The 27,851-nt window shown below is 46.9% G+C and overlaps 1 protein-coding gene across 3 annotated transcripts in view; it reads right to left on the reverse strand.

Moving 5' to 3' along the window:
• The window catches only part of LOC309567274 (rho GTPase-activating protein 27-like), a 103,733-nt gene extending 81,649 nt beyond the window's left edge, over positions 1–22,084 (reverse strand). Inside the window, exons 1-5 of one of the 3 annotated variants that reach the window (XM_082272659.1) lie at positions 21,993–22,084; positions 18,848–19,557; positions 16,044–16,166; positions 14,741–14,863; positions 13,671–13,790 (exon numbers count right to left, since the gene is read on the reverse strand). In XM_082272659.1, the coding sequence (XP_082128785.1) occupies positions 13,671–13,790; positions 14,741–14,863; positions 16,044–16,166; positions 18,848–19,557; positions 21,993–22,041 (1,125 nt within the window). In that variant the 5' untranslated portion in view covers positions 22,042–22,084. The remainder of the gene's footprint in view (positions 1–13,670; positions 13,791–14,740; positions 14,864–16,043; positions 16,167–18,847; positions 19,558–21,992) is intronic. The other 2 variants (XM_082272660.1, XM_082272661.1) reach the window with 2 other exon arrangements.
• Positions 22,085–27,851: the final 5,767 nt, after the last annotated feature.

The raw sequence follows: 27,851 nt of genomic DNA on the forward strand, positions 1-27,851 counted from the left end.
AGAAAATTAACACAATGGAGATTTACTAAAACTGGAGAGTGCAAAATCTGGTAAAGCTGTGCATGGTTGCCAACCAGCTTCTAACTTTAGCTTGTTCAACTAAGCTTTGGCAATATAACCTGAAAGTTGATTGGTTTCCAGAGCTGCACCAGATTTTGCACTCTCCAGTTTTAGTAAATAACCCCCAATGTGTCTATTAGGGCTGCAACTAACGATTAATTTGTCTGTCGACTTATCAATCAATTATTTTTATGATTAGTCGACTAATCTAACGATTATTTTTATTTTATTTTTTTTGCTTAATTGAGTGTTTTTTTGATTAGCTAATTAATACAGACCCCTCAATAAGCCCCCCTCCCAGTACAGACCCCTCAGTACGCCCCCCTCCCAGTACAGACCCCTCAGTAAGCCCCCCTTCCAGTGCAGACCCCTCAGTAAGCCCCCCTCCCAGTACAGACCCCTCAGTAAGCCCCCCTCTCAGTACAGACCCCTCAGTAAGCCCCCCTCCCAGTACAGACCCCTCAGTAAGCCCCCCTCTCAGTACAGACCCCTCAGTAAGCCCCCCCTCCCAGTACAGACCCCTCAGTAAGCCCCTCTCTCAGTACAGACCCCTCAGTAAGCCCCCCTCCCAGTACAGACCCCTCAGTAAGCCCCCCTCCCAGTACAGACCCCACACTAAGCCCTCCCACCTAGTACAGACCACTTAGTAAGCCCCCCTCCCAGTACAGACCCCACAGTAAGCCCTCCCACCTAGTACAGACCACTTAGTAAGCCCCCCTCCCAGTGCAGAGCCCTCAGTAAGCCCTCCTACCTAGTACAGACTACTCAGTAAGCCCCCCTCCCAGTGCAGACCCCTCAGTAAGCCCTCCTACCTAGTACAGACTACTCAGTAAGCCCCCCTCCCAGTGCAGACCCCTCAGTAAGCCCTCCAACCTAGTACAGACTACTTAGTAAGCCCCCCTCCCAGTGCAGACCCCTCAGTAAGCCCTCCCACCTAGTACAGACTACTTAGTAAGCCCCCCTCCCAGTGCAGACCCCTCAGTAAGCCCTCCCACCTAGTACAGACCACTTAGTAAGCCCCCTTCCAGCACAGACCCCTCAGTAAGCCCCCTCCCAGTACAGACCCCACAGTAAGCCCTCCCACCTAGTACAGACTACTTAGTAAGCCCCCCTCCCAGTGCAGACCCCTCAGTAAGCCCTCCCACCTAGTACAGACCACTTAGTAAGCCCCCCCTCCCAGCGCAGACCCCTCAGAATCACCTGCGATCACATGCTGCTGCTGGAGTGGCGCGTGACATCTCGTCTGTGTGGGACAGTGGGAGGGATCAACCTGCAGCGGCCCCAATCAATGCAGAGGCCCGGCCGGCAATGCTTAAAGCGGCGCTGCGGGCCGGCCGTATCTTGGTTTTCCGGTAGGCGAGTCCGGCCAGGGGGCGTGTGACGTCACAGAGGGCTTTGGTGAAATTTTATTATGACAGCCTTCCCCACTGGTATGCTGTCTCTACTAAGAGGGATTCCATCTTCGTATGGTCTTCTCTCTGGGTTCTTGGGCTCGAGTCGTTTGGCCAAACTGCCATGATGTAACTCACACGCATGGGTGTCATGGTCACAGCACAGCTCTCTCAATGGATGGTATGCCGTCCATTGAGAATGCAGTGCACATGCGCTGGTGCTATCACCGGCTGCTACACTTAGGAGATATTCACTGAACCTACATGTAAGCCCTATTATAGACTTACCTGTAGATACAAGATAAAAAATGGAGTTGACTCCCGCCAGATCAGTTAGTAAATGGGTAAATAGAAGGAGTTGATACATGGAGGGAACTGACAGTGTAGGGGAGAAGAAGCAAAGTTGCATAGGTCAGGAAGCAGTCTGGGGGAGAGGAGTGGGAAGCCCAGCTACATAAAGCACACTAAACTGCACTGGGACAAGAGAACAGACAGCTATGGAACCAGTGTAACTGTAAATTCTTCACCCCATGGGAATGTAGCTGATCAGTTGTGTCAGGAAGAGGGACAGAGATGAAAAAAAATCTACAGGCTGGGACAAGGAGTATAGGAAGAACTGCAGGGAGAGAAACAAAGTAACAGAGATAACAAACTCACCTAGGAGAGCTAACATTAGAGCCAGTGCTGAGAGGGGGGGCCCACACAGGGATGGGGGTTAGTGACAGATGACAATTGTGTCTCTCTTCCTCTAGCAGCTGAAAGCTGGCAGCAGAGAGAGGGGGAGAGAGCAGCTTTCATCTGCTGGAGGAAGAGAGACACAATAGTCGTTTGTCACTAATCCCCCTCCCTGTGTGGGCCCCCCTCTCAGCACTGGCTTTAACCTTAGCTCCCCCTATCAGTGGCCAAGTGCAATTCCATGTTCCCTACCGATGCATAGCTCCCAACTGACCCCGATTTCGAGGGACTGTTCCTGATTTGGAACAAAGTCCCTCTTTCCTCCTAATCTGTCCCTCATTTTGGTCTGATCTATATAATTGTAATTAAAATGCATTTTTTATAATTCAAAAACTGTTTCCCAGTGCTAAATCTTTCATCCAATTTCTAAAGCCCTACGTTTTTAAATTTAAAAAGCCGATATAAAAGAATAGTAGTGGTTAAAAAAAGCACTTCTTGTGGGTTTAACTAGTCTTTTTTTTAAAATAATTCTCCTTTAGGGGGGCGTGACCGGGGGTGTGTCCCATGCCTACATACTTTTCTAATAGGTGTCCCTCGTTCCCATCTCAAAAAGTTGGGAGGTATGCCAATGTATTCTGTCGGCAGTGTTGCCAACCGTCTGTATTTTTACTGGTAGCCAGTAAAAAACAGACACTTTTCTCCTGCCAAAAAAAGAGCGATAATTCTGAAAAAAAAAAAAACAATATTTTTTACTTTCTGCTATATAACATTCCCGATAAAAAAAAAATGTAAAAATCTAAAAATGTTTCATCATTTTAAACCAATTTGTGTTCTGCTACATATTTTTGGTAAAATAAAAATCCCAATAAGTGTATATTGATTGGTTTGCGCAAAAATTAACTGCTTGCTGACCGCCCGCTGCGTCTACAAACTAGGGGAAAGATTTATGTCATTTTTATTTATTTATTTTTACTAGTAATGGTGGCGATCAGCGATTTTTAGCGGGACTTCGACATTGCAGCAGACAGATTGGACTGACATTTTTGACACTTTTGGGGGCACCAGTGACATTACTACAGTAATCAGTGCTTAAAATATGCGCTGTCACTGTATTAATGACACTGGCAGGAAGAGGTTACCACCAGGGGCGATCAAAGGGTTAAATGTGTCCCCAGGGCAGGTTTTCTCAACCAGGGTTCCTCCTAAGGATGCTAGGGGCTCCTGAGGTTGCTAGGGGCTCCTCCTGAGGTTGCTGCGGGTTCCTTGAGAAATGGGCAATTTCTGCCTCTCAGATAAGTTCCCAATGACACCATTGTTCCTTTTAGCTATCTGTAAGGGGGTAATTCTTCCCAATGATGACAAGAGTAAGGAGCATTCTTCCCACTGACTGTCACATGAGTTGTAGATTTTTCATTTTTAGCAGGGGTTCCCCGAGACCAGAAATTCATTTTAAGGGTTCCTCTGTGTTGAAAAGGTTGAGAAAGGCTGCCCTAGGAGATGCTTTCTAACTGTGTGGGGGATGGGCTTGCTGCATGAACACAGAGACCTGTGTTCCTAAATAGGAGGATCCCTGTGTTCATAACTGACAGAACAGCGGTCTACTGTGTTTACAATGGCAGACCACCGTTCTGTCTCCACGGGGAGCGATTGCGGGTGCCCGGCGGCAATTGCGGCCACTGGAACTGCCAATTGGCTCCCCCCTGTGGCCTGTACAGGTATGCCCTTTCGTGGGACAGGGCCGACTTACCGCTGTAAAACTAAGGTGGCTGGTCGGCAAGCGGTTATATCACAACACTCATTGCATATTGTACGTGTTGGAAGCCTAAATATTAAAATTTGCACATTAATTTTGTAACTTTTGTAAAGGCCAGTACTTGGCTGTGCCAGTAAATTTTGGGTGTAGTGTCAGTAAAGTTCAATCTGGTAGGTTGGCAACACTGTCTGTTGGGTGAGCAAAATATTAGCAAACATGCAAGATACTGACATCACAGAACACCGAGGTCATTTTTAAAAAAAATATACAACTGGAGGCGACCTATTCATGCAGCTTGAGCAATTCCCATGAGTGTGTCTATCTCGAAGAATGGCAGGAACTTCTGTCACTCCTCAGAAGGAAAACAAAATCATAGTGACCTTGAGGAAGGAAGAGCACTTTCTGTATGAATGGTCGGCTGTGATTGCCGACATCCACGTGACTAAACACCAGCGTCAGTGACTTCCTAACAGCATCCCAGCACATAGATTGCTAAAGAAGAAGTTCTAGGCCTAGGCTAGATCTGCCGGGTCCTCCTACACCGGGGTAGGCAACTCATTTTCCCAAAGGCCCACACGAGAAACTGGGACTGTTGTGGAGGGCTCAACTAAAGCCAGCCATAGACGGTTCCTGCTGAACCGGCCGAGATTTAAACCACGTATGGGCAGGCTAAATTTACCCAAGTTGATTATTCAGCCTGTGAATGTGGTGTATCTAGATAAAGGTAAGCCTGTGGATGTGGTGTATCTGGACTTTGCAAAGGCCTTTGACACCGTTCCCCACAAACGCTTACTGTACAAACTAAGGAAGGTAGGTATGGACCATAAGGTGAGTACCTGGATAGAGAACTGGCTCCAGGGGAGAGTCCAGAGGGTGGTGATAAATGGGGAGTACTCGGATTGAGCAGGGGTGGAAAGTGGGCCCCCCCCCCAAGGATCTGTCCTGGGACCAATCCTGTTTAATTTATTCATAAATTAACTAGAGGAGGGGATATCCATCACAATCTCAGTATTTGCGGGTGATGCTAAACCAGGGCTTTTTTTCTCAGAGAATAGGTGCAGGTACCCCCCCTTTCCGATCACCCCTTATCTCCGCCCCTACACACCTTTGAGCACGCCCCCTTGGTACCACCCCCTAGCCACCTCCCAGTACCGACCCTTTTACAGAAAATCAAGTATCAATTTTTTTTTTTTTTTGGTGCCAAGTAATTTGTGTGGAATTAAAAATTATTTATATCAAGTAAAGCAGTAAAATAGCAATTACAGGCCCCATCACCAACAATAGATCCCCTAGCAACAACAGATGCCCCCACCAAAACAATAGATCCACTTCAGCAACAATAGACCCTCTCTACCAAAAATATACATATCTCCTAGCAGTCAACAACAATAGGCCCTTCAGCAGCCAGCAACAACTCAACAGTGGATCTCCCAGCAAAAATAGATCCCCCCACCAGCAACAACAGACCCTCCCAACAACAATAAATCCCCCAGCAGCTGGCATCAATAGATCCTCCAGCAAATCCCAGCAACCCTTGTCATTACATACATTCAGTCCTGGAGGTGCCGGAACTGCGTTCCCCCGCGTTCCCGCTGAAAAAAAGCCCTGTGCTAAACTAAGCAGGGCAATAACTTCTATGCAGGATGTGGAAACCTTACAAGCCGACATGAACAAAATAATGGGGTGGGCAACTACATGGCAGATGAGGTTTAATGTTGAAAAATGTAAAGTAATGCATAAACACAAGCTACTCACTAGGGGGGGAACCTCTGGGTGAATCTAAGAAGAAAAAGGACTTGGGGGTACTGGTAGACAACAGGCTTGGCAGTGGCATGCAATGCCAAGCCGCTGCAAGCAAAGCCAACAGAATACTGGGATGTATAAAAAAAGGGGATTCACTCCAGAAATAAAGAGATTATTCTCCCACTCTACAAGACTCTGGTCCGGCCACATCTGGAGTATGCTGTCCAGTTCTGGGCACCGGTCCTCAGGAAGGATGTGCTGGAACTGGAAAGAGTCCAGAGAAGGGCAACAAAAATAATTAGGGGAATGGAGGGCATCAGCTATGAGGAAAGACTACAAGCACTGAACTTATTCTCTCTGGAGAAGAGACGATTGAGGGGGGATATGATATCAATGTACAAATACTGTACTGGTTAAGACCCTAGCATAAGGAACAAACTTTTCAGAGAAAGGGAATACAATAAGACACGTGGCCACTCACTAAAACTAGAGGAAAAACGGTTTAACCTTAAAATACGTAGGGGGTTCTTCACTGTCAGAGCAGTGGGGATGTGGAATTCTCTTCCACAAGCAGTCGTATCAGCAGGGAGCATCGATAGTTTCAAAAAACTATTAGATGGGCAACTTAAAGACCACAACATACAGGGGTATACAATGTACAACATACAGGGGTATACAATGTACGGTTAAAATCAAACACACACATCATAGGTGGAACTGGATGGACTGATGTCTTTTTTCGACCTCACTAACTATGTAACTATGTAACTTGGGTACAAACCAGCCTGCCAGAATTTATATGTGATTTTTACTAGCAGCTATTATAGCCACTAGCAGTAATCACTGTTCTTTCCCGGTGGAGATGGCTTTCCCCGCCAGGAGAATACAATGGCTTCCCCCATCAACTCTGACTGTGTTGATTGGGGAATCAAGCAGTTTGTTTTCTTGCAACCTGTGGTTGCAGGAAAAAAAAATCGCTCTATATAAGGCCTGCTTTAATTCTGCTCAATATTAATTTTTGACCTGGGAAGGACTGTAAGTACATAAACATATAGAAAACACCTTTCACTTAGAATAATATGTACAAAATAGGTCATGAATTAGGTCTCTTTCAGACTGTCAGTCGAGGGATATGGTAAAAACAGACGGCTGAGACATAGTTTTATCCACCCCCCAGGCGACCCACCCGAACTGTAAAAGAACAACTGGATAGGGCTGTTCACATGGTGCAGCTAGGATGCTTTGATTCATAGCTGCATCATTTTTAATCTGGGGTGCAGAGTGTGACAAGCGACACCACGTGTCAAACTCACCCATTACGTTCAATGGGGGGTCACGCTGCAGCTGCATGTTGTCAGGCAGAGAGAAGTCGATAAAGCACCTCTTCACTGCCTGTCAAATGCCCTCTGAAAAGGACTGTGACTGGAAGGAGAGAGCCTGGGATTGGAAAACCGGGGATTCCCGCAGATCCTGACCTGGAATGAAGAACAGCTGCACAGCTCCTGGGGTTTGCAGCATGCATGTGCCAACGCAGGAAGAACTTGGCCGGGTAGCAGAGCGGCAGAAGAACGTCTCCTAGGCAATGCTCTCCTGCCAGGACTGAGCCTTCCACTACTGATCAGCTCCTCAGGCTCTCCCCTTCCAGTTCTTGAAACTGTCCGCGTGACTCTCTGAGCCGGTCAGGTTCCTTGGTGAGGAAGCTGAAAGGCTTAGGGAAGCATGCCGACAGTGGAGGCATTGAGGGATGGATAGGCACAGCCAAACAGCTCACCAACAGCAGAAGGTGAGAACCCTAATTCTACAGGTCACCAACAACAGCAGGTGACAGCCCTAACTGTACAGCTCACCAACACCTTGTAAGTGGTCACATTCTGTAGTTGTACGGCTGTCGGAAAAAGTTATATGTTTTTGTTGGTGAGCTGTATGGTTATGGTCCTCACCTGCTGCTGTTGGTGAGTTGTATGGGTATGGTTGTCACCTGCTGTTGTTGGTGAGCTGTATGGTTAGGGTTGTCACTTGCTGTTGTTAGTGAGCTCACCAACAACAGCAGGTGACAACCATACCCATACAACTCACCAACAGCAGCAGGTGAGGACCATAACCATACAACTCACCAACAACAGCAGATCACCATAACCATACAGCTCACCAACAACAGCAGATCACCATAACCATACAGCTCACCAACAACAGCAGATCACCATAACCATACAGCTCACCAACAACAGCAGATCACCATAACCATACAGCTCACCAACAGCAGATCACCATAACCATACAGCTCACCAACAACAGCAGATCACCATAACCATACAGCTCACCAACAGCAACAAGTGAAGACCCTAACCATACAGCTCACCAGCAACAGCAGATCACCATAACCATATGACTTACCAACAGCAGCAAGTGAAGACCCTAACCATACAGCTCACCAGCAACAGCATGTGATGACCCTAACCATACAGCTCACTAGCAACAGGAGGTGATGACCATAACCACACAGCTTACCAACAGCAGCAGATAAGGACCATAACCATAGGGCTCACCAACAGCAGCAAGTGAAGACCCTAACCATACAGCTCACCAGCAACAGAAGGTGACAACCATAACCATGCGGCTCACCAGCAAAAGCAGGTGACAAACATAACCATATGGCTCACCAGCAACAGCGGGTGACTTCCATAACCATATGGCTCACCAGCAACAGCGGGTGACTTCCATAACCATATGGCTCACCAGCAACAGCAGGTAACCACCATAACCATGCAGCTCACCAGCAACAGCAGGTGATGACCATAACCATACAGCTCAACAGCAACAAACCATGACAACCTTATCTGGCAGTCATACAACTACAGCATGTGACAACTCTCACCTTACAGCCCACCAACTACAACACATGACAACCTTAAACCTTCAGTCCTCCAGCTACAGCATATGACAACCTTAAATTTACAGAGCACCAATAACACATTCATGTGTCCTAAGCACACTTTCTCAAGGTCAAAGCTTTGCAGACATAAACCTGCAAATAAGCAGGAAAGTGGACGTGACATCATTATCACTGATCAAGAGTCAGGTGTAATCCAAACATACTATATATACTAGTATTTTCAAATCTATCAGTATATGCATTACATAGTCCTACTTTATCTTATACAATGTATACACTGTATATATACACAGAAAGTACTAGAAATTAAAATTTTAAGTATGTTTTTATGACTTTTTAGCCCTGATAAAGAGGAATTTGTGCAAAACCCATGAATCCCTTTGGCTGTCAATTCCTAATAACCTCTTTTATAATGATGAATATAAAGGATATTTAGATCAATACCTATGGCTTTTACTTGTTGTTGGTTGCCAATCCCTGGTTAGTACAGAGAACAGATCACCAATCCCAGGTCAGTACAGAGAATAAATCCCCAGTCCCAGGCAGTGCTGTATCTTGGCCTAGGTCAACAAGGCCTAGGCCTAGGGCGGCACTTTGCAAGGGGGCAGCAAAAAAGCTAATAAAAAAAACAGCCTCCTCCCAGCTCCCACACGAAAAGGGTCCCCGCCGGCTTGCGCAACACTTTTAGTTTAGTGCCAGCATCTTGGGGCGAATTGGGCCAGAGGGCAGGGTCCAGGAGGCAAATCAGTCTGGCACCCGCATAAAGCAGTCACACTGCTACCTGCCGGTATGATAGGCTGCACTAATGGGCACTGATAGGCAACACTGGTGGCCACGGATGGGGCTGTACTGATGGCCACTGATGAGGCCACACCGATGAGGCTGCACTGATGGGCAGTAATGAGGCGGCACTGATGAGGCTGAACTTATGAGAACTGATGAGGCTGAACTTATGAGAACTGATAAGGCTATGCTGATGGGCACAGATAGACTGTGGTTGTGGTCTGTGGTGGGTGGGTTGTGGTACAGATGAGGGGTGGGTCATAATTAAATTAGGGGGTGCACAAACCTAGTCAGGCCTAGGGCAGCACAAAACCTAAATACACCACTGGTCCCAGGTCAGTATAGAACACAGGTCACCAATCACAGGCCAGTATAGATGACAGGTCACCAATTCCAAGTAAGTACTGATAAAAGGTCACCAATCATAGGTTAATACAAATAACAGAATATTAATCACGGGTCAGTACAGACAAATGGTCACCATTCCCTGGTAAGTTTAGAGCACAAGTCGTCAATCCCAGGTAATCATAGAGAACAGATCACCAATCCCAGGTAGGTACAGAAGATCCCAAGTATCATACAGTTGTTTACCTACCTTTTCCACAGATAATTCTCCCTTAGATTCAGCCATATGGCTCTTTTGGGTGGATGGCGGCTCCATCTCACGTCGGATATCCAGCGGATAGGGATTGGATACAGAGGGCTCAGGCTTGATCTCCTGTAGATCATTTAGAGACTGGGAAGGCTTGATACTTAGTTGAAATTCAGGGGGAAACACACAGCTAATATATTTTAGAGGGTCTCTTTTGTCCAGTAAGGGTTTTCTTTTAGCCAGATCCTCCGTTATTACAGATTTTTCAGAAACAGAATGTGGGTCGGCACCCACTGCGATGCTGAAACGCTGGACATCGGCATTAGCACCGGCTTTGGATGGTAGATCCAAATTGTAGCTACATTCCATACTGGGAATGTCCATCATCTTCTCTGACCTGGCTTGGGACATCCCACTGTAATTCTGGGAAAAAATTACAGAACTTTGATATTTTGCAGGAATGTAGGAAGGTTTGGAATTGTAGTCTTGGCATGCATGTTACTAGTACTCAATGATCAGTACACAGTTCGATTCATGACAGGTCTCCAATCCCAGGTCAGTACAGATAACAAGTCACCAATCCCAGGTCAGTACAAATAGCAAGTCACCAATCCCAGGTCAGTACAGATAACAGGTCACCAATCCCAGGACAGTACAGAGAACAAGTCACCAATCCCAGGTCAGTACAAATAGCAGGGTAATAATCACAGGTTAGTACAGATAACAGGTCACCACAAAACACAAATTACCAGGCCCGAGTAAGCACAGAGAACAGGTCACCAACCCCAGGTAAGCAAAGAGAACAGGTCACCAATCCCAGGTAAGCACAGAGAACAGGTCACCAATCCCAGGTAAGCACAGAGAACAGGTCACCAATCCCATGTAGTTACAGAAAACAGGTCACCAAAGACAGGTAGGTACAGGAGATAACAAATATAATACAGTTGTTCACCTACCTTTTCTGGAGGCGAATATCCTGTAGCTCCAGCCACATGGCTCTTTTGGATAGATGGCGGCTCCATCTCACTTTGGATGTCCAGCTGGCAGGGATTGGGTACAGGGGGCTCCGACTTGATCTCCCGTAGATCATTCAGAGACTGGGAATGCATGATACTGGGTTGAAATTCAGGGGGATACATATAGCTAATGCGTTTTAGAGGGTCCAAAATCTTTCTAGAATTATGGAATGTTCTGAGTGGACCCAGCGTATGTCCAATGTTTCCTTTATCAGCTGGATCCTCTTTTACTACAGATATATCAGAAAGGGAATGTGTGTCGGCACTGGGTGCAATGCTAAAATGCTGGAGATTGGCATTAGCACCGCCTTTGGCTGGCAGAATATTGCAGCTCTTTTCCGTACTGGGAACAGCCTTCATCTTCTCTGAACTGGCTTGGGACATCCCACTGTAATTCTGGAAAAAGGGTGATAGACCTTTGATATTTTGCTGGAATGTAGGAAGGTTTAGACTTGCAGTCCTAGCAGATCAATCCTGGCTAAGCACAGAGAACACATCACCAATCCCAGGTAAGCATAGAGAACAGGTCACCAATCCTAGGTAAGCACAGAGAACAGGTCACCAATCCTAGGTAAGCACAGAGAACAGGTCACCAACCCCAGGTAAGCACAGAGAACACATCACCAACCCCAGGTAAGCACAGAGAACAGGTCACCAACCCCAGGTAAGCACAGAGAACAGGTCACCAACCCCAGGTAAGCACAGAGAACAGGTCACCAACCCCAGGTAAGCACAGAGAACACATCACCAATCCCAGGTAAGCAGAGAACACATCACCAACCCCAGGTAAGCACAGAGAACACACCACCAACCCCAGGTAAGCACAGAGAACACATCACCAACCCCAGGTAAGCACAGAGAACAGGTCACCAACCCCAGGTAAGCACAGAGAACAGGTCACCAACCCCAGGTAAGCACAGAGAACACATCACCAACCCCAGGTAAGCACAGAGAACACATCACCAACCCCAGGTAAGCACAGAGAACAGGTCACCAACCCCAGGTAAGCACAGAAAACAGGTCACCAACCCCAGGTAAGCACAGAGAACACATCACCAACCCCAGGTAAGCACAGAGAACACATCACCAACCCCAGGTAAGCACAGAGAACAGGTCACCAACCCCAGGTAAGCACAGAGAACACATCACCAATCCCAAGAAGGCACAGAGAACAGGTACGTACAGGAGATCACAAGTATCATACAGTTGTTCACCTACCTTTTTTGGTGAGGAATCCCACTTAGCTCCTGCCACATGGCTCTCTTGGATGGATGGTGGCTCCATCTTACTTTGGACATCCGTCTTGAAGGGAGTTGGTACAGGGTGCTCAAACTTGATCTCCCGTAGATCATTTAGAGACTGGGAAGACTTGATACTAGGTTGGAATTCAGGGGGATACATATAGCTAATGCGTTTTAGAGGGTCCAGAATCTTTTTGGAATTATGGAATGTTCTGAGCGTACCCAGCGTATGTCCCGTGTCTCTTTTATCCAGTAAGGGTTTCTGCATAGCTGAATCCCCCTTTACTAGAGGCATGTCAAAAGCAGAATGTGTTTCGGCACCTAGTGCAATGCTAAAACGTTGAAGATTGGCATTATCAAAGGCTTTGGCTGGTAGAATATTGCAGCTATATTCCGTACTGGGATCATCCTTCGTCTTCTCTGAACTGGCTTGGGACACCCCACTGTAATTCTGGGAAAATGGTGACATAACTTTGATATACTGCTGAAATTTAGGAAGGTTTGGACATGCAGTCCTAGTACATTTGTTACTATTGCTCAGTGGTCGGTGCATGGGTCCATAAAGAGAGCAGGTCACAATCCCACATCGGTAGAGAGAATAGGTCAATAATCACAAGCATGTAAAGAGAACAGGTTACCAGTCCCAAATCAGTACAGAAAACAGGTCACCAATGTCAGGTCAGCACAGAGCACAAGTCACCAATCCCATGTTGGTCCAGAGCACAAGTCACCAATTTCGGGGAAAGTAGAGAGAACAGGTCACCAATGTCAGGCCAGCACAGAGCAAAATCACCAATCCCATGTTGGTCCAGAGCACAAGTCACCAATCCCATGTTGGTCCAGAGCACAAGTCACCAATCCCGGGGAAAGTAGTGAGAACAGGTCACCAATCCAAGGTAGATATAGGAGGTCACAAGTATCATACAGTTGTTTACCTACCTTTTCTGAATGCAAATCTCCCTTAGCTCCAGCCATATGGCTCCCTTGGATGGACTGCTTCTCTATCCCACTGCGGATATTTGGCTGGCAGGGATTGGGTACATGTGACTCAGATTTGATCACTTGTAGATCGGAGAATGAAAAGGCCTGATAATGGGTTGAAATTCAGGGAGGGCACATGTAGCTAATATGTTTTAGAGGGTCCAGAATCCTTTTGGAATTGTGGAATGTTTTGAGCAAACCCAGCAAATGTCCAGTTTCTCTTTTATCCAGTAAGGCTCTATCATCTCCTCTGAACCAATCCAAAGCATCCCAGTGTAATTCTGGGAAAAGGGGGAAAGGACTCGGACATACTTTGCTGGAATGTAGAAGGGACTTGCACTTGTAGTCACAGCACACCTGCCACTATTGCTCATTGGTCAACAAACAGGTCAATACAGAGAACAGGTCATGAATCCCGGGTCAGTACAGATAGCAGATCAACAAATAAAAGGGGTCATTAACCCCAGGTAAGTATAGAGCACAGGTCACCAATCCCAGGTATGTACAGGAGGTCACAGATATCATGCAGGTTGTTCACCTACCTTTTTTGCAGATTCTTCCTTAACTCCAACCTTATGGCTCTCTTGGATAAACAGCTGCCCCATTTTGCCTTGGACGCCTTGCTGCTGAGGATTGGGTATAGGGGGTTCAGACTTGATCACCTATAGATTATTTAGAGATTGAGAAGGCCTGATACTGGGTTGAAATTCAGGGAGAAACCTATAACGAATACATTTTAGAGAGCCCAGAATCCAGCCCAGAAAGTTCTAAGTGAACCAAGATTATGTCCAGTGTTCCTTTTATCCAGTAAGGGTTTTCATTCAGCCAGATCCTCCCTTAATATAGATATATCATAGAGGGAATGTGTGCCAGCACCCAGTGCAATGCTGAAAAGCTGGAGAATAGCATTAACACCAGGCAGAAGTTTGTAGGTATACCCCAAACTGGGAATGTCCATCATCTACTACGGACCAGCCCGAAGCATCCCAGTGTAATTCTGGGAAAGGGGGCAACAGGGCTTTGACATATTTTACTGGAATATAGAATGGACTTGACTAGTGGTCCTGGCACACGTGACACTAGTGCTCATTGGTCAGCACACAGTTCGGTACAGAGAACAGATCACAAATCACAGCTCAGTACAAATAGCAGAGCACCAATCTCAGGTCAGTACAGAGAAGAGATCATTAATACCAGGTAAGTACAGATAACAGATCACCAATCACAGGTGAGTATAGATAACAGATCACCAATCACAGGTGAGTATAGATAACAGGTCACCAATCACAGATGAGTATAGATAACAGTTCACCAATCACAGAAGAGTATACATAACAGGTCACCAATCACAGGTGAATATAGATAACAGAGCACTAATCACAGAAGAGTATAGAGAACAGGTCACCAATCACAGGTGAGTATAGATAACGGGTCACCAATCACAGAAGAGTATAGAGAACAGGTCACCAATCATAGGTGAGTATAGATAACAGGTCACCAATCACAGGTGAGTATATATAACAGGTCACCAATCCTAGGTAAGTACAGAGAACAGGATGTTAATTATAGATGGGTACAGGAGGTCACAAGTATCATACAGTTGTTCTCCTACCATTTCTGGAGATAAGACTCTTTTAGCTCCTGCCATATGGCTCTCTTCAATTGACAGCTCCTCCATTTTACCTTGGACATCCGGCTCCTTGGGATTGGGTACAGGGAGTTCACACTTGATGACCTGTAGATCATTTACAGATTGTGATGGACTTCTAATGGGTTGAAATTCAGAGGAACACATATATGTAAATGTTTAAAAGGGTCCAGAATCCTTTTGGAATTGTGGAACATTCTGAGTGGACCCAGTGTATGGCCCATGTCCCTTTTATCAATTTAAGGTTTCCCTTCAGACAGATCCTCCATTATTATAGATATGCCACAGAGAGAATCCATGCCAGCACCCAGCATGATGCTGAGACGCTGAAGATTGGTATTAACCCCGGGCTCTGATTGGCAGAAATATGTAGTTAAATTCTTCACTGGGAATGTCCATTATCTCCTCTGAACCTGCCAGGAGCATCCCAGTGTAATTCTGGGAAAAGGGTGAAAAGGGCTTTGACAAATCTTGCTATAATATAGAAAGAATTTGACTTGTAGTCCTGACACACCTGACACTAGTGTTCAATGGTCAGTACAGAGAACAGGTCACCAGGTCAATAATCACACATCAGTACAGAGAAAAGATCACCAATCCCAGATAAGCACAGAGAACAGGTCACCGATCTCAGGTAAGTACAGAAAACAGGTCACCGATCTCAGGTAAGTACAGAAAACAGGTCACCGATCTCAGGTAAGTACAGAGAACAGGTCACCCATTTCAGGTAATTATAGGGCACAAATCACCGATCCCTGGTAAGTACAGAGAAGAGGAAATGAATCACAGATAAGAACAGGAAGTATACAGTTGTTCACCTACCTTTACCGGAGGTGAATCTCCCTGAGCTCCGGCCAATCCCAGGTAAGCACAGGGAACAGGCCACCAATTCCAGGTCAATACAGAGAAAAGATCACCAATCCCAGGTCAGTAAGAGCCACCAATTCCAGGTCAGTAAAAAGAAAAAATCACCAATCCCAGATAACCACAGAGAACAGGCCACCAATTCCAGCAGGTCAGCAAACCGAGGAAGGTCACCAAACACTAGTGCTTGTAGGTCAGCACACAGGTCAGTAAAAAGAACAGGTCAGCAATCCTAAGTAGGTACAGAGAACAGGTCACCAAACACATGTGGGTGCAGATAACAGGTCATCAATCACAGGTCAGTAAAGATAACAGGTCACCATTACCAGGTCAGTACAGAGAACAGGATATTAACCATAGGTCAGTACAGAAGGCCACATATATCATACAGCCGTTCACCTACCTTTTCCGGGGGCGAGTCTCCTTTAGCAGCAGCCAAATAACTCTCTTGAATGGAAAGCTCGTCCATTTTACGATGGACATCTGGCTGCCGGGGATTGGGTACAGGGGGTTCAGACTTAATCACCTGTAGATCATTTAGAGATTAGGATGGCCTTATATTGGGCTGAAATACAGGGGGACACTTACTGTAAGCAATACCCTACATTTTAGAGTATCCAGAATCTTTTTGGAATTGTGGAATGGTCTTAGTGGACTCAGCAAATTTCACCATTTTATCCAGGTTTTGTAACCCTGTTAAAGGGTTTTCTTTCACCTGGATTCTCCAGTATTACAGATATATCACAGAGAGAATCTCTGACAGCACCCAGTGTGATGCTGGAGATTGGCATTGAGGCCTGGTTCAAACCGATTCATTTTTCAATGCGTTTCCAATTGTGCAGAAATGTACTAAAGTCCATTCAATATGGTTTACTACAAGTCACATTCACATCTGTGCATTTTCCACCAGTGCATTTTTTGGAAAGGGTCAACTACTTTTTTTCCCCCAGCAGGATGCATTTTTGGTTCCATGTACTTCGATGGAAACGCATAAAATACACATAAAAAATGCAATGCTTGTATTTTTGATACATGTCTGCTGCGTTTTGCTGGTTTCTCCTGTATGACAGCAGATGCCTCCCAAAAACACATTAAAAATGCATCAAAAACACGGGTGAAAAAACACAAAATGTGTTGGGAAATCGCATCAACTGCAACCTGCATAGGTGAGAACCCAACACCGGTTCTGGCTGGCATAAATCTGTAGTCCTGGCACACCTGCCACTAGTGCTATTACATACAAAGCACAGATCTGCAAACCATTACATATGTTCTGTTTCAGTCTAATTGTCAGTTAACTCTTTTCCAGCTCCATGATGGAGAATAAATTACTAAACCCAGACCAGTACAGAGAATAGATTCCCCCAATCCCAGGTCAGTACAGACAACAGGCCACCAATCCCAGTTCAGTACAAAGAACAAGTCATCAATCATAGGTCAGTATAGAGAACATGTCTTCAATCACAGGCCAATATAGAGAACAGATCACCAATTCCAAATCTGTACAGAGAACAGATCACCAATCCCAGGTCAGTACAGATAACTGGTCACCAATCCCAGGTCAGTACAAATAACAGATCACCAATCACAGGATGGCACAGATAACAGTTCACTAAGTGCACATCAGTACAGAGAACCGGTCACCGATACCAGGTTATTACAGAGAACCGGTCACTGATCTCAGGTAAGTACAGAGAACAGGTCACCGATCCCAGGTAAGTACAGAGAACAGGTCACCGATCCCAGGTAAGTACAGAGAACAGGTCAGCAATCCCAGGTAAGTACAGAGAACAGGTCACCGGTCCCAGGTAAGTACAGAGAACAGGTCAGCAATCCCAGGTAAGTACAGAGAACAGGTCACCGGTCCCAGGTAAGTACAGAAAACATGTCACCGATCCCAGGTAAGTACAGAGAACAGGTCACCAATCCCAGGTAAGTACAGAGAACAGGTCACCGGTCCCAGGTAAGTACAGAGAACAGGTCACCGGTCCCAGGTAAGTACAGAGCACAGGTCACTGGTTCCAGGTAAGTACAGAGAACAGGTCAGCAATCCCAGGTAAGTACAGAGAACAGGTCACTGGTCCCAGGTAAGTACAGAGAACAGGTCACCGATCCCAGGTAAGTACAGAGAAGGGGTCACAAATCCCAGGTAAGTACAGAGAACAGGTCACCGATCCCAGGTAAGTACAGAGAACAGGTCACCGGTCCCAGGTAAGTACAGAGAACAGGTCACCGATCCCAGGTAAGTACAGAGAACAGGTCACCGATCCCAGGTAAGTACAGAGAACAGGTCACCGGTCCCAGGTAAGTACAGAGAACAGGTCACCAATCCCAGGTAAGTACAGAGAACAGGTCACCGGTCCCAGGTAAGTACAGAGAACAGGTCACCGGTCCCAGGTAAGTACAGAGCACAGGTCACTGGTTCCAGGTAAGTACAGAGAACAGGTCAGCAATCCCAGGTAAGTACAGAGAACAGGTCACCGATCCCAGGTAAGTACAGAGAAGGAGGTCACAAATCCCAGGTAAGTACAGAGAACAGGTCACCGATCCCAGGTAAGTACAGAGAACAGGTCACCGGTCCCAGGTAAGTACAGAGAACAGGTCACAGGTCCCAGGTAAGTACAGAGAAGGGGGTCACAAATCCAAGGTAAGTACAGAGAACAGGTCACCGATCCCAGGTAAGTACAGAGAACAGGTCACTGATCCCAGGTAAGTACAGAGAACAGGTCACCAATCCCAGGTAAGTACAGAGAAGGGGTCACTGATCCCAGGTAAGTACAGAAAACAGGTCACCGATCCCAGGTAAGTACAGAGAACATGTCACCAATCCCAGGTAAGTACAGAGAAGGGGTCACTGATCCCAGGTAAGTACAGAAAACAGGTCAGCAATCCCAGGTAAGTACAGAAAACAGGTCACCGATTTCAGGTAAGTACAGAAAACAGGTCACCGATTTCAGGTAAGTACAGAAAACAGGTCACCGATCCCAGGTAAGTACAGAAAACAGGTCACCGATCCCAGGTAAGTACAGAAAACAGGTCACCGATCTCAGGTAAGTAGAGAGAACAGGTCACCGATCTCAGGTAAGTACAGAAAACAGGTCACCGATTTCAGGTAAGTATAGGGCACAAATCACCAATCCCTGGTAAGTACAGAGAAGAGGAAATTAATCACAGATAAGAACAGGAAGTATACATTTGTTCACCTACCTTTACCGGAGGTGAATCTCCCTGAGCTCCAGCCATGTGACTCTCTTGGATGGACAGCTGCTGCATTTCACCTTGGACATCTGGCTGCCGGGGGTTGGGTACAGGAAGTTCAGACTTGATCACCTGTAGATCATTCAGAGATTGAGAAGGCCTGATACTGGGTTGAAATTCCGGGGGACCCATATAGCTAATACGTTTTAGAGGGTCCAGAATCTTTTTGGAATTCTGGAACGTTCTCAGTGGACCCAGCGTATGTCCAGTGTCTTTTTTATCCAGTAAGGGTTTTCTTTCATCCACATCCTCCTTCGTTATAGATATGTCACAGAGAGAATGTGTGCCGGCACCCACTGCGATGCTGGACCGTTGGAGATTGAAATTAGCATCGGTTCTGGCTGGCACATATTTGTAGCTATATTCCGTACTGGGAACGTCCATCGTTTCCTCTGAACCAGTCCGGGCAATCCCAGTGCAATTCTGGGAAAAAGGTGACAGAACTTTGACATATTTTGCTGGAATGTAGAAAGGCTTGGACTTGTAGTCCTGGCACACCTGCCACCAGTGCTCATTGGTCTTCTTTAGAAGGATATACCTCTCATTGGGTTTTATGGATACAACTGTGCCGTCTTTAGCTGTGTATTCAAAGCCATGTTCCACCAGCACATAGTCCTTGTCTGCAGAGCTGGCCTTCAGCATCCTGACCGTCTGCTGGCCTGCAAAGGTAAGTAGGAAAATTTAGATGAGGCCTAGCGTGGCTCAAGCAAAATATTATTCTCTTCCTGATTCATATTCTTGCTGAATACGAGAACAGACCTGCACACATAGCTAACATAGTTCACATTCAAGGGAGGGACGATCGGGGATAGAGCTGAAGAACTTTCACTTCTTCCCCACCTGCCTGCTCTACCGCTGCAACCATGTAAAATGAACCATGTAGCTGTACAAGGGATCACTTACAAGTTGCCAGTGAGGGATAATGTGTCAGGCATCAGTGATGGGTCACATGGCTGGCACTAGTGGAGGATCCCTTACCAGACAATTCTATGGGATAACATACCAGAAACCAGCGAAGGTTTCCTTAACCTACTCCAGTGTGGGAAGAGGGGGTTAAATACCTGACACCAGTGAAGGATCACTTACCAGACCCCAGTGTGGGAAGGGGGGTTAAATACCTGGCACCAGTGAAGGATCACTTACCCAACACCAGCATAGGACCATTTACCAGACCCCAGTGTGGGAAGGAGTCAATTAGCCAACACCTGCGAGGGATCACTTACCCAACACCAGCATAGGACCATTTACCAGACACCAGTGAGGGACCACTTACCTGACACCAGCATAGGACCATTTACCAGACACCAGGGAGAGACTACGTACCTGACACCAACAAGGGACCACTCACCAGACACCAGGGAGAGACTACGTACCAGACACCAGCAAGGGACCACTCACTAGACACCAGTGAGGGACCACTTACCTGACACCAGCAAGGGACCACTCACTAGACACCAGGGAGAGAATACGTATCAGACACCAGCAAGGGACCACTCACTAGACACCAGTGAGGGACCACTTACCTGACACCAGCAAGGGACCACTCGCTAGACACCAGGGAGAGAATACGTATCAGACACCAGCAAGGGACCACTCACCAGACACCAGCAAAGAAAAACTTAACCAACGCTAGTGTGGGAAGGGGGTCACATATCAGACACCAGTGAAAGATCACTTACCAGACCCCAGTGTCTGAAGGAATCAATTACCCAACACCTGCAAGGGATCACTTACCAGACACCAGCAAGGGAGCATTTACCAGATACCAGTGAGGGACCATTTACCCAACACCAGCTGGGACCACTTACCAGACACCAGCAAAGGACCATTTACCAGACACCAGTGAGGGACCACTTACCAGGCACCAGTGTGGGAAGGGGGGTTAAATACCTGACACCAGTGAAGGATCACTTACCAGACCCCAGTGTGGGAAGGGGGGGGGGGGGTTAATACCTGACACCAGTGAAGGATCACTTACCAAACCCCAGTGTAGGATGGAGTCAATTAGCCAACACCTGCGAGGGATCACTTACCCAACACCAGCATAGGACCATTTACCAGACACCAGGGAGAGAATACATACCAGACACCAACAAGGGGCCACTCACTAGACACCAGGGAGAGAATACGTACCAGACACCAGCAAGGGATCACTCACTAGACACCAGTGAGGGACCACTTACCTGACACCAGCAAGGGACCACTCACTAGACACCAGGGAGAGACTACGTACCAGACAACAACAAGGGATCACTCACTAGACACCAGGGAGAGAATACGTACCAGACACCAGCAAGGGACCACTCACTAGACACCAGTGAGGGACCACTTACCTGACACCAGCAAGGGACCACTCACTAGACACCAGTGAGGGACCACTTACCTGACACCAGCAAGGGACCACTCACTAGACACCAGGGAGAGAATACGTATCAGACACCAGCAAGGGACCACTCACTAGACACCAGGGAGAGAATACGTACCAGACACCAGCAAGGGACCACTCACTAGACACCAGTGAGGGACCACTTACCTGACACCAGCAAGGGACCACTCACTAGACACCAGGGAGAGAATACGTACCAGACACCAGCAAGGGACCACTCACTAGACACCAGTGAGGGACCACTTACCTGACACCAGCAAGGGACCACTCACTAGACACCAGGGAGAGAATACGTATCAGACACCAGCAAGGGACCACTCACCAGACACCAGCAAAGAAAAACTTAACCAACGCTAGTGTGGGAAGGGGGTCACATATCAGACACCAGTGAAAGATCACTTACCAGACCCCAGTGTCTGAAGAAATCAATTACCCAACACCTGCAAGGGATCACTTACCAGACACCAGCAAGGGAGCATTTACCAGATACCAGTGAGGGACCATTTACCCAACACCAGCTGGGACCACTTACCAGACACCAGCAAAGGACCATTTACCAGACACCAGTGAGGGACCACTTACCAGGCACCAGTAAGGGCCCACTTACCAGAATCCAGCAAAGGACCATTTACCAGGCACCAGTGAGGGACCACTTACCTGACACAAGGCAGGGACCACTTTACCTGATAACAGAGAGGGTTCACTTACCTGACATCAGCAGATATAACTTCCAAGTTACAGCAGATGAGATATACATGCGGGAATTAGTGTGTGTTATGACAATAGGAATCTGAAGCCAGGCTGTAATTATCGCTGGCACCCCGCTGACTCACATACAGAGGAGACACCCAGAACTCAGAGCCAAACCAGCTGCACACAGACAGATAAGCAATACCAGCCAACAAACACTTTACTCTATACACAGACTATACATACAGCATGCTTCAAGGAAATATAGACTGGTATGTAGGGGTACCCAGTATACAGGCCTCAAAGAAGAGGTGCAGGCTGGAGTGTGAGGCACCCTAAAGAACAGGCCTCATTTAAAGGGGTAAAGACTGGATTAGGGGCACCCCAATACACAGGCTTTAGAAAAGGAGTGGAGATAATAAATGTGGTAGTACCCTGAAACACAGGCCCCAGAAAAGGGGGTGCAGACTGGAATAAAGCACCACAATACAGAGGGAGTAAGGAGTGTGGGGTACCCTAAAAATGGCCCGATAAAAAAGGGTGCAGACCGATGTTGAGGCACCTCAATACACAAACCCTGAAACATAGGTCTCACAAAAAGCAGTGCAGAATGGAGTGGAGGGCACCCCAATACACAGGTCTGAAGAACAGATGTGCAGACTGGAGTGTGGGAGCACCCCAATACACAGACTTCAGAACAGGAGTGCAGATAGAAATGTGAGGGGACCCTGAAACACAGGCTTTAGAAAAAGCAGTGCAGACTGGAGTGGGGGCACACCAATACACAGGCCTTAGGACAGAGTGCAGACTAGACTGAGGGGGTACCCTGAAAGAAAGGCCTCAGGAAAAATAAGTGCAGAGTGGATTCGGGTCACTCCAATACACAGGCCTCAGTATAGGGGTGTGGAGTGGAATCATTGCACCCCAATACACAGGCCTCGGGATAGGGGTGCAGACTAGACTGAGGGGGTACCCTGAAAGAAAGGCCTCAGGAAAAATAAGTGCAGAGTGGATTCGGGTCACTCCAATACACAGGCCTCAGTATAGGGGTGTGGAGTGGAATCATTGCACCCCAATACACAGGCCTCGGGATAGGGGTGCAGACTGGAGTGTGGGGGCACCCCAATACACAGGCCTCAGAACAGGAGTTTAGCTATAAATGTGAGGGGACCCTGAAACACAGGCTTCAGAAAAAGCAGTGCAGACTGGAGTGGGGGCACACCAATACACAGACCTCAGGACAGGGGTGCAGATTGGAGTTGGGGCACACTTAGACACAGACCTCAGGATAGCGGTGCAGACTGGAGTTGGGGCACACCAATACACAGACCTCAGGATAGCGGTGCAGACTGGAGGGGGGGCACACCAATACACAGACCTCAGGACAGGGGTGCAGACTGGAGTGTGGGGCATCCTGAAACATGGGCTTAAAAACAGGAGAGCAAGCTGGAGTGGGGGCATCCCAATACAGAGGCCTCAGGACAGGGATGCAGACTGAAGTGTGGGGCACCCTAAAACACCAGCCTCAGAAAAAAAGGGTGCAGACTGGTGTTGAGGCACCTCAGTATCACAAAGACCTCAGAACAGGGGTACAGATTGGAGAATGAGGGCACTCTGAAATACAAGCCACAGAAAATAGGGTGCAGACTGGAGTGGGGGCACCGTAAAACACAGGCTTCAGGACAGGGGTGTAGACTGGACTGAGGGGGTACCAGTACCTTGAAACACAGGCCTCAGGAAAAAAAGGTGCAGAGTAGATTCCGGTTACCCCAATACACAGGCCTCAAGATAAGGGTGTGGACTGGAGTCAGGGCACCCCAATACACAGGCCTCAGGATAGGGGTGCAGACTGGAGTGTGGGGGCACCCCAATACACAGGCCTCAGAACAGTAGCACAGATATAAATTGGGGCTGGATTGGGGAACTCCAATACTCAGGCTCCAGGACAGGGGTGCAGACTGGAGTGTGGGGGCACCCCAATACACAGGCCTCAGAACAGGAGTGCAGCTATAAATGTGAGGGGACCCTGAAACACAGGCTTCAGAAAAAGCAGTGCAGACTGGAGTGGGGGCACACCAATACACAGACCTCAGGATAGCGGTGCAGACTGGAGTGTGGGCATACCAATACACAGACCTCAGGACAGGGGTGCAGACTGGAGTGGGGGCACACCAATACACAGACCTCAGGACAGGGGTGCAGACTGGAGTGGGGGCACACCAATACACAGACCTCAGGACAGGGGTGCAGACTGGAGTGGGGGCACACCAATACACAGACCTCAGGACAGGGGTGCAGACTGGAGGGGGGGCACATCAATACACAGAGGTGCAGAGTGGATTCAGGTCACCCCAATACACAGGTCTCAGGATGGGGTTGAGTACTGCATTGGGGCACCCTAATATTCAGGCTACAGGACAGGGGTGCAGACTGGAGTGTGGTGGCACCCCAATACATAAGGTAAGGCTGAGGTCTAAGGTGCAGCAAACTCTTATACACCACATTGCTTCCTGTAAGCACACACAGGAAAGCCAGAAAAGAGCGCACATCCTGTTCTAGGCGAGTGCTGAGTAGGGGTAACCCGCTGTGTACAGTGCAGACCCCGCCACCGACATTGTCAGTTACAGAACATGAAAAATAATCTGATTGAGTATTATTGCTAAAGCATTCATATTTCCTGAATTGGCTACAAATAATTATTATACCTACTAAGAATTCGAAGTACATTTTCCAAGAGGAACAATCAGCCTCAACTTCCTAGAATTCCAGCCTAGGAATGTCAACCTGAGCCAGAAAGCTGACAATCTACAGCGATGTGTTAGAGATGGCAAAAATGGAAATGGCTGAGCCCCTGGAGCCGGGGGTCCCCAATACTTTCCCCCATCCCCCACACACACCTCTCATCCTGTCCCTGTCCTGTGCGGCCAATTCTTCCTGTTTTCTGTATCTGTGGAGACACAACAAGTGTGTGGAGGGCAGGAAGGAGGGGGGGGGGTTCCTGTATGTCACCGGGACCCCACACAGCTGCTCTATACAGATAACCGAAACTAGGTGACAAATCACCGCCGGCTGTCACATCCTGCAACCAGCAGAGTCACAGACAAGTCCAACCAACAGCATCAAACCAGCAGAGTCACAGACTGGTCCATCAGATAATATAGAATGCTAAGGACAAGCTCAATGTCACCAATGTCACCCGTTCCCTGTCCGCAGCTTCATACACCCAAAGCTAGCCGAGGGGGGATCTCCAATCCAGTACTAACAGAGGGATCTCCAATCCAGTACTAACAGAGGGATCTCATACCCCATACTAACAGTGGGATCTCATACCCGATACTAACAGAGGAATCTCATACCTGATACTAACATATTGATCTCATACCCGATACTAACAGAGGGATCTCATACCTGATACTAACATATTGATCTCATACCCGATACTAACAGAGGGATCTCATACCTGATACTAACATATTGATCTCATACCCGATACTAACAGAGGGATCTCATAACCGATACTAACAGAGGGATCTCATATCTGATATTAACAGAGGGATCTCATACCCGATACTAACAGAGGGATCTCATACCCGATACTAACAGAAGGATCTCATACCAGATACTAACAGAGGGATCTCATACCCGATACTAACAGAGGGATCTCATACCCGATACTAACAGAAGGATCTCATACCCAAAACTAACAGAGGGATCTCATACCCGATACTAACAGAGGGATCTCCAATCCAGTTTTAACAGAGGGATCTCCAAACCTGATACTAAAAGAGGGATCTCACACCCGATACTAACAGAGGGATCTCATACCCGATACTAACAGAGGGATCTCAAACCCGATACTAACAGAGGGATCTCAAACCCGATACTAACAGAGGTATCTCCAATCCATTACTAACAGAGGGATCTCATACCTGATACTAACATAGGGATCTCATACCCGATACTAACAAAAGGATCTCATACCCGATACTAACAGAAGGATCTCATACCCTATACTAACATAGGGATCTCATACCAGATACTAACAGAGGGATCTCATACCCGATACTTACAAAAGGATCTCATACCCGATACTAACAGAAGGATCTCATACCTGATACTAACAGAGGGATCTCATACCCCATACTAACAGAGGGATCTCATACCCGATACTAACAGAGGGATCTCATACCCGATACTAACAGAGGGATCTCAAACCCGATACTAACAGAGGTATCTCCAATCCATTACTAACAGAGGGATCTCATACCTGATACTAACATAGGGATCTCATACCCGATACTAACAAAAGGATCTCATACCCGATACTAACAGAAGGATCTCATACCCTATACTAACATAGGGATCTCATACCAGATACTAACAGAGGGATCTCATACCCGATACTTACAAAAGGATCTCATACCCGATACTAACAGAAGGATCTCATACCTGATACTAACAGAGGGATCTCATACCCCATACTAACAGAGGGATCTCATACCCGATACTAACAGAGGGATCTCATACCCGATACTAACAGAGGGATCTCATACCCGATACTAACAGAGGGATCTCATACCCGATACTAACAGAGGGATCTCATACCCGATACTATTAGAAGGATCTCATACCCGATACTATTAGAAGGATCTCATACCCGATACTATTAGAAGGATCTCATATCCGATACTTTTAGAAGGATCTCATTTCCGATACTTTTAGAAGGATCTCATATCCGATACTAACAGAGGGATCTCATATCCGATACTAACAGAGGGATCTCATACCCGATACTAACAGAGGGATCTCATACCCGATACTAACAGAGGGATCTCATACCAGATACTAACAGAGGGATCTCATACCCAATACTTACAGAGGGATCTCATACCCGATACTAACAGAGGTATCTCATACTCGATACTAACAGAGGGATCTCATATCTGATACTAACAGAGGGATCTCATACCCGATACTAACAAAAGGATCTCATACCCGATACTAACATAGGGATCTCATACCAGATACTAACAGAGGGATCTCATACCAGATACTAACAGAGGGATCTCATACCTGATACTAACATAGGGATCTCATACCCGATACTAACAAAAGGATCTCATACCCGATACTAACAGAAGGATCTCATACCCTATACTAACATAGGGATCTCATACCAGATACTAACAGAGGGATCTCATACCCGATACTTACAAAAGGATCTCATACCTGATACTAACAGAAGGATCTCATACCTGATACTAACATAGGGATCTCATACCTGATACTAACATAGGGATCTCACACCCGATACTAACAGAGGGATCTCATACCCGATACTAACAGAGGGATCTCATATCTGATACTAACAGAGGGATCTCATACCTGATACAAACAGAGGGATCTCATACCCGATACTAACAGATGGATCTCTTATAAGATACTAACAGAGGGATCTCATACCTGATACTAACAGAGGGATCTCATACCCGATACTAACAAAAGGATCTCATACCCGATACTAACAGAAGGATCTCATACCCTATACTAACATAGGGTTCTCATACCAGATACTAACAGAGGGATCTCATACCCGATACTAACAAAAGGATCTCATACCCGATACTAACAGAAGGATCTCATACCTGATACTAACATAGGGATCTCATACCTGATACTAACATAGGGATCTCACACCCGATACTAACAGATGGATCTCTTATAAGATACTAACAGAGGGATCTCATACCTGATACTAACAGAGGGATCTTATATCCAATACTAAAAGACGAATCTTACATCCAATAGAAAGTGAGGGATTTACAGTACTAACAGAGGGATCTTAAATCGGATACCAAAAAAGGGGATCTCCTATTG

The sequence above is a fragment of the Pelophylax lessonae genome (genome assembly GCF_965119305.1).
Source record: "Pelophylax lessonae genome assembly, chromosome: 11".
In the NCBI taxonomy this organism is placed as follows: Eukaryota; Metazoa; Chordata; class Amphibia; order Anura; family Ranidae; genus Pelophylax; species Pelophylax lessonae.